Source organism: Nomascus leucogenys, chromosome 1a, assembly GCF_006542625.1.
Source record: "Nomascus leucogenys isolate Asia chromosome 1a, Asia_NLE_v1, whole genome shotgun sequence".
Lineage (NCBI taxonomy): Eukaryota > Metazoa > Chordata > Mammalia > Primates > Hylobatidae > Nomascus > Nomascus leucogenys.
Genome location: NC_044381.1, coordinates 81,476,895 through 81,484,870, shown reverse-complemented (window position 1 = coordinate 81,484,870; position 7,976 = coordinate 81,476,895). Strand labels below are relative to the sequence as shown.

The window sequence follows — 7,976 nt, the reverse complement described above, 5'->3', positions numbered from 1 at the left end:
TTTGGCCTCCCAAAGTGCTGGGATTATAGGCGTGAGCCACAGCGCCAGCAGCTCCATTTTTGATTGCTTATTTACTAAACCTTAATTCACAGACAACCTAATCTACACTGAAAGAGGGGGAAGAAAGGGCATATGACATCTTAGTATGTTCTAAGGGAAAGACATTTTAACATTAAGCATCACCCTATTAAATTTCAGAAATGCATATACCCTAAAATATTTCCATTTCTAAAGCTATGTCAAGGCCAGGTGCAGTGGCTCAGGCCTGTAATCCCAGCACTTTGGGAGGCTGAGGCGGGCTGATGACCTGAGGTCAAGAATTCAAGACCAGCCTGGCCAACATGGTGAAACCCCGTCTCTACTAAAAATACAAAAATTAGCCAGGTGTGGTGGTGGGTGCCTGTAATTCCAGCAACTCTGGAGGCTGAGGCAGGAGAATTGCTTGAACCCAGGAGGCGGAGGTTGCAGTAAACCGAGATTGCTCCATTGCACTCCAGCCTGGACGACAGAAGGAGACTCCAACTCAAAAAAAAAAAGCTGTATCAAGAATAAACACTGGGGCCAGGCATGGTGGGTCAGGCCTGTAATCCCAGTACTTTGGGAAGCCAAGGCGGGCAGATCACTTGAGGTCAGGAGTTCAGACCAGCCTGGTCAAAATGGTGAAACCCTGTCTCTACTACATAGTCCCAGCTATTCGGGAGGCTGAGGTGGGAGAATCACTTGAACCCAGGAGACAGAGGTTGCAGCGAGCCATCGTGCCATTGCACTCCAGCCTGGGCAACAGAGCAAGACTCTGTCTCAAAAAAAAGGATAAATACTGGGCTTTTGCCAGGCACAGTGGCTCACGCCTGAAATCCTAGCACTTTGGGAGGCCGAGGCGGACAGATCAGCTAAGGTTAGGAGTTCGAGTCCAGCCTGGCCAACACGGTGAAACCCTCTCTACTAAAAATACAAAAATTAGCCGGGTGTGGTGGCGTGCACCTGTAATCCCAGCTACTCAGAAGCCTGAGGCAGGAGAATTGCAGAGGTTGCAGGGAGCCGAAGAGGCCCCACTGCACTCTACCCTGAGCGACAGAGTGAGACTCTTATCTCAAAAAACAAAACAAAACAAAACAAAACTGGGCTTTTTCTAAAGATCCAAAATTTTCCTCAAGGAATTAAATTCTGCTCCTAATTCTGTAACTAATTCAGAAGTTTATTCACACCTATTTATACATTACACAATTGAATATTCCTGCTTCTAAATCCAAACATATATATTCCCTTAACAATTATGACATACGGATGTGACATATTTTTAAACTTCAATTTAAATCGTGTTCAAAAGCAAGAGGAGCATGCCTCACAACACAACCTTTATAAACTACATTCAGTTAAAACTAAGAATATGTTATAGGTCCACCACTGGAAAATCATAAAAATAGATTTTCTGATTTCATCTAGATAGCCAGGTTGTATTCCTGTTTAAGATTATACATAAAAAAGAAATACTCATTAAGTCTCCATTACATATTGAATGGGTAACATAATAAATATTACATTATACATGTTAAATTTACAGGTGTAAATTGCACTAAGATCTCCTAATGTACAAGTTTTAATGCATTTTCATTATACATATCAAATTAATACTATAAAAAATTTAAAGTGAGTTTGTTTTGAAATTTCACACATCTCAAATACTGTAAACAACCAGTTATGTCTTCGTTTGACAGGTGTCTATATTTGTTCCCTCAAAACAGGGACAACTATGTTAATCAAACATTCAGATAAGAATTTCAGGTAAGTGGGCTGGCATGTGGCTCACGCCTGTAATTCCAGCACCTGGGGAGGCCAAGGCCGGCGGATCACCTGAGGTCGGGAGTTCGAGACCAGCCTGACAAACATGGAGAAACCCCATCTCTACTAAAAATACAAAATTAGCCGGGTGTGGTGGTGCATGCCTGTAATCCCAGCTACTCGGTAGGCTGAGGCAGGAGAATCGCTTGAACCCAGGAGGCGGAGGCCGAAGTGAGCCGAGATCGAGCCATTGCACTCCAGCCTGGGCAACAAAAGTGAAATTCCATCTCAAAAAAAAAAAAAAAAAGAATTTCAGATAAGTGCCTGTCGGAGAATCCTTAAACTGAAATTTAGCCGCATCCTAACATCAAGTGCTTTTTCCACTGTTATTTGACTATGGCTGATCTAACATCTGCTAAGGAGTTCCTAGGCGTTATCAGGTTACAAGTTTCAACTGACCCCTGGAAAGTGAATGGCTACTTTGGTGGCTTTATCTTGGTAATATGCAAATCTCGGTAAATTTGAAAAGAGAGAATTAAATAAGAAACACTCTCAAGAATGCTAGGAGTTTTACAAATTACTTTTCAAAATAGAAAATGAAGTATCTGCCCAGATTGATGTTAGTATTATAGCAAGTTACCGGAGGTCAGGCCATAGGATCAAAAACTACCAATGGTCATTTTCTGATACTTTAGAAACTAATCTCTTAAGTGAGGTCTAAAATGAGTCATACCAAACTGCATTTACAGAAGGACTCCATTATATTTTGAAGTTAGAGCAAGGAATGAACACTTTCAACAAATAAAGGACTAATAAAAGGGTAACAGAATGGGTATTATCTTGGTAAAACTCACATTAAATGTCACTCTAAAGCTACAATTAACCTGATTTTGTAGTACCATAGTAGTTTGTCACATATTTATGCCTGTAGTCCATGAAACACCCTTAAATGCTCATTGCTGAAAAATTTCCACCAATGTTACACCAGCACTGATAAATTGGAGTTATCTTTAGCTTTTCAGAGTATAAAAAGCAGTTTCCTTTAAAAAAAAAGGTTAAGTTTATTTTGAAGCAATTTCACTGTTGGCTATTTATCTTCCTCCCCCCTACCCAAATGAGGCTTGCTAAAAAGGAAAAAACAACAACAACAAAAAATACCTTATGTGTACTTAGGAGTCAACTCTTGTATGAAAGGGTCATTACTAAAGGCCAGTATTCTTAGGCTAACTTCTTACCCAGTTTTAAAATTATTACTCATTCCATTATTCATAAAATTAATCTCTCTGAATGACATAGATGGGGGTCCACTACTAAATTGAAGATAAAGCTTTCATAACTATTCTTATGAGCAACATGAAGCAAACCTGTATCATGTGGAAAGATATCAAAATGTCTGTGTGCAGTAAAAACATTAGGTTAACTATGCATTTTCCTATTGGTTTTACTGAATTTCTCCCAAGTTCTCCTTACAGAGAGTAAGAAAAGAGTAGTCATGTCATTTCACTAAAAATTAAAAATGAATTCCTTTCTCTGAAGGATGTGAATTTTAAAGATTAAGTCCAGGATAGTGGATCACCAAAGGGTTGCAATATTCCTATCTATAACAATCTCATATTGGATATGGAGGAAAATGGACAAGTTGTATATTAACAAAATACAAGACTATCTAGTACAGTTAGCCTTTTAAAAAAGAAATCTATTGTAGTGATTTAAGGCAAGTATTGCAAAAGCATTATGATCCCCAAACCAGAAAAAAATAATAATAATTATGTTTCCCTACCCAAGTAATTCTAACTGCGGGAAACATGTTATTAGAATTTGCCATAAGCTCAGAAGTTGAGCTGTTTTACTAGAAAATTAAACAAGTTTGACTAAATTTATACTCACTATTAAGTCACTTGAAAGCTTGCCTGCTGTCTCTTGTTTCAGGCTCCTGTATGTCACAAAATTAATTTGTTTCCATACTTCCTTTGGCAATTACAAGACAACTTCTGCCCAGCTTTTGTTAAAGGCTCATTTTACACTTAACCCCAGAATATAGCTCATATTTTCTGGGAATATTCAGGTGAATTTTCGTTTGGACACTTAGGAGTTTGAGTACACTAGGAAGACCCCCAGTCAGGTTTCTGTATTTAAGGGTGGGTGAAGTTTACCCAGATTCCTCTCCCCTTAAGTTGTTGGAATTCAAGGCAGCACCCTCATCTGGGAATTAAACAAGATTGGTTAGATAAATTTCACATCATACTAACATCTTAAAAGACTAATATGGATAAAATATAAAGGAAGGAAAATTGAAAACTCCAAGACAGTAACTTTGAGATCAATTTCAGCTTTACTTTACATTTGCCTTTATGAATTTGTTTGCAAAAAGTATACCTGTCCTTAACATTACTGCAATGTTCAGTTTAGTTTTAAAGTAGCACATAAAAATAAACAATTTTAAGCTCCTATACATTTTATTGTTTCCAAGCTTCTATAGAACAGGTGTGCAAACTTCAGGTTTCTCATCTCAAACAAATCTCCATGCACGAACTAATCAAAAATGCTCAAGTCAGCAAACACGCAAAATGCATTAAAGAGAAACCTCAAATAATGTTTTTAAAAAACAAACTTTGGAACTAACCTTTTATAATTAAACTAAGTTGTTGCACCTCTCCTTTCATTTGCATATGCCAAAGACTTCCAACAATAGATCTCGTACTTGGCACAAGGACATTTCAAAGAAACAAACAAACAAACAAAAAGCGAGAGAGAAAGGCAAAGAGGTTTACGCTGACGAGTGCAAGCTTAGTCCACTTCTTCGATGGTGGGTCCCCCGGAGGCTCCTGAACCGCCGCCGCCGCCACCGCCGCCAGGACCGCCTTGGTAAAGTTTGCTGATGATGGGGTTGCAAACTCTTTCGAGCTCTTTCTGCTTGTGTTCATACTCATCTTTCTCTGCCATCTGGTTTCGGTCGAGCCAGTTGATCACCTCCTGACACTTGTCGAGGATCTTGTTTTTGTCCTGTTCGCTAATCTTGCCCCTCAGTTTCTCGTCTTCCACCGTCTGCTTGATGTTGTAGGTATAGGACTCCAGGGCGTTTTTGGCCGCGACTCGGTCGCGATTCGCCTCATCTTCCGATTTGTACCGCTCCGCCTCCTGCACCATCCGGTCAATGTCGTCCTTGCTCAGACGACCTTTGTCGTTGGTGATGGTGATTTTGTTTTCCTTACCGGTGCTCTTGTCGGCGGCAGTAACGTTAAGGATGCCATTGGCGTCAATGTCGAAGGTAACCTCGATCTGGGGGACCCCGCGAGGCGCAGGGGGAATCCCGGTCAGGTCGAACTTGCCCAGCAGGTTATTGTCCTTGGTCATGGCCCGTTCGCCCTCGTATACCTGCACCAGCACGCTGCTCTGGTTGTCCGAGTAGGTGGTGAAGGTCTGCGTCTGCTTGGTGGGGATCGTGGTGTTCCTCTTGATGAGTGGGGTCATGACACCGCCAGCTGTCTCGATGCCCAGCGACAACGGGGTCACGTCTAGCAGCAGCAGGTCCTGCACATTCTCCGATTTGTCGCCGATGAGGATGGCCGCCTGCACCGCGGCGCCATAGGCCACCGCCTCGTCGGGGTTGATGCTCTTGTTCAGCTCCTTGCCGTTGAAGAAATCCTGCAGCAGCTTCTGGATCTTGGGGATACGAGTGGAGCCGCCCACCAGCACGATCTCCTGGATCTGGCCCTTGTCCAGCTTGGCGTCGCGCAGCGCCTTCTCCACCGGCTCCAGGGTCCCGCGAAAGAGGTCGGCATTGAGCTCCTCGAAGCGGGCGCGGGTGATGGACGTATAGAAGTCCACGCCCTCGTAGAGCGAGTCGATCTCGATGCTCGCCTGCGTGGACGAGCTCAGGGTGCGCTTGGCACGCTCGCAGGCAGTGCGCAGCCGCCTCACGGCGCGCTTGTTGGGCCCAATGTCCTTCTTGTGCTTGCGCTTGAACTCCTCCGCCAGGTGGCTCACCATGCGGTTGTCGAAGTCCTCACCGCCCAGGTGGGTGTCGCCGGCCGTGGACTTCACCTCGAAGATGCCATCCTCGATGGTCAGGATGGACACGTCGAAAGTGCCACCGCCCAGGTCAAAGATGAGCACGTTCTTCTCGCCGCCTGCGCAGCCCTTCTTGTCCAGGCCGTAGGCGATGGCCGCCGCCGTGGGCTCGTTGATGATGCGCAGCACATTGAGCCCCGTGATAGTGCCCGCGTCCTTGGTGGCCTGGCGCTGCGAGTCGTTGAAATAGGCCGGGACCGTTATGACCGCGCTGTGTACCTTGCCCCCCAGGTAGGCTTCCGCGATCTCCTTCATCTTCGTGAGAACCATGGAGGATATCTCCTCCGGGAAGAAGGTCTTGGTCTCCCCCTTGTACTCCACTTGCACTTTGGGCTTGCCTCCCTCGCTCACCACCCGGAACGGCCAGTGTTTCATGTCCGACTGCACTGTGGCATCCTCGAACTTCCGTCCAATCAGCCTCTTGGCGTCGAAGATGGTGTTGGTGGGGTTCATGGCCACCTGGTTCTTGGCGGCGTCGCCGATGAGGCGCTCGGTGTCTGTGAAGGCCACGTAGCTGGGGGTGGTGCGGTTGCCCTGGTCGTTGGCGATGATCTCCACCTTGCCATGTTGGAAGACCCCCACGCACGAGTAGGTGGTGCCCAGGTCGATGCCGATAGCCGGGCCACGGGCAGACATCTTGACTGAAAGGCGAGCGACGTTAGGACGCGAAAACCAGGGAGATGAACTCCGTGGAGTCAACTAACGGTCACCTCGCACCAACCACCACGGGCACTACCAGCAACTCAGTTCCCCGCGCCCAGTTCCCAGCTCTTATAGCCGCCTCTGGGAACTCCCAGACCCAATCCGCTCCTGGGACCGCCCTCACAAACTCTTCCAGCTCCACCACAGGCTTGCCTAGGTCGGAGTGACTGGCCCATGGCCCAACAGATTTCAAGTTGGACGAGGGGCGGGACTCCGGTCCCTGCCAGGAGACAGAGGGGCGGCCGTTATGTAAATAAGGTTCCTCCCTGACTCTCGGCCGCCGGGCCGTGGCGCCTCGCGCGCCTCCTGCTGCTGGCTGGCGTTAGGCGCGCGCTCCCAGAGCCAGGTGTACGCGCTTTTTCGCGGTCTTTGCCCTAGCCGACGTGCATCGGATTGGCAGCGCACGCGGCCAATGAGCAGCGCGGGCTGAGGCGTGGCACGGGGAGGAGGCGTGGAAGGGGAACCTGGTGAGGAGAGCCACCGGGAGAGTTCGCTCAATTCCTGAGGTTTTAAATGCAGTTCAGTGCTAGGGTGCCAACTCACTGAGCACGCAGGGGCGGAGGAATTCATTCTGAGTTGGTTGCACCGAAGAAATACGGCTCGAGCAGCTTGTTTTCCCCCGCGCCGTCCAAGGGGAGGGAATAGGGAGTTGGCGTGGCTGGGGTGGGGGGTGAGGGCGGATCCCTTGGTCTGGGATTCAAGAAAAGAAAACGTCTGAACCGGCGGTCGGCCTCCCGGGATTTTATGGTGCGTGCTTCGCTGCGTCTCAGTGGTTGTGAGCGCTCGATTAAAACTGCCTGGCTGGGGCCGGGCGCAGTGGCTAACGCCTGTAATCCCAGCACTTTGGGAGGTCGAGGCGGCGGGATCACGAGGTTAAGACCGCGAGACCATCCCGGCCAACATGGTGAAAGCCCGTCTCTACTAAAGATACAAAAATTAGCTGGGTGTGGTGGGGCGTGCTTGTAGTCTCAGCTGCTCGGGAAGCTGAGGCAGGAGAATCGCTTGAACCCGGGAGGCTGAGGTTGCAGTGAGCCGAGATCGCGCCACTGCACTCCAGCCTGGGCGACTGAGCGAGACTCCGTCTCAAAAAAAACAAAAAAAGCCCCACTGCTTGGCGGGCGGAGAGAACCCGAGCCCAGGGCGAGGCCCACCGTTTTCTCGCGCCGCGTGAGAGCGGCTGGCGGGACGGCAGACGAGTGTGGCGGCGACTCGTCCTCCGAGGAGCCTGCATTTAAACCCTTCCTGCCTCACTCTTCCTTTTTCCTGTTCGTCCTGCCGCTTTAAGCTCTGGTTTCGCCTTCCTGTTCATTCCATTGCTTATTTTAGGTCGCAAGTGCTTTATCCACTGCTTTGAGTTTCTGACTGGAAAACCCATAATATAATCAGTCAAAACCCACACATTGAAACACCATAAAGTCACTCAG

The 7,976-nt window shown here is 47.5% G+C and overlaps 1 protein-coding gene across 1 annotated transcript; it reads right to left on the bottom strand.

Annotated features, from left to right (window-relative positions):
• Positions 1 to 4,092: 4,092 nt before the first annotated feature.
• Positions 4,093 to 6,862, bottom strand: HSPA2 (heat shock protein family A (Hsp70) member 2). Its single transcript, XM_030812104.1, has one exon. It carries the CDS (start codon positions 6,484 to 6,486, stop codon positions 4,567 to 4,569), a length of 1,920 nt encoding a protein of 639 aa, XP_030667964.1. The 5' UTR covers positions 6,487 to 6,862; the 3' UTR covers positions 4,093 to 4,566.
• Positions 6,863 to 7,976: the final 1,114 nt, after the last annotated feature.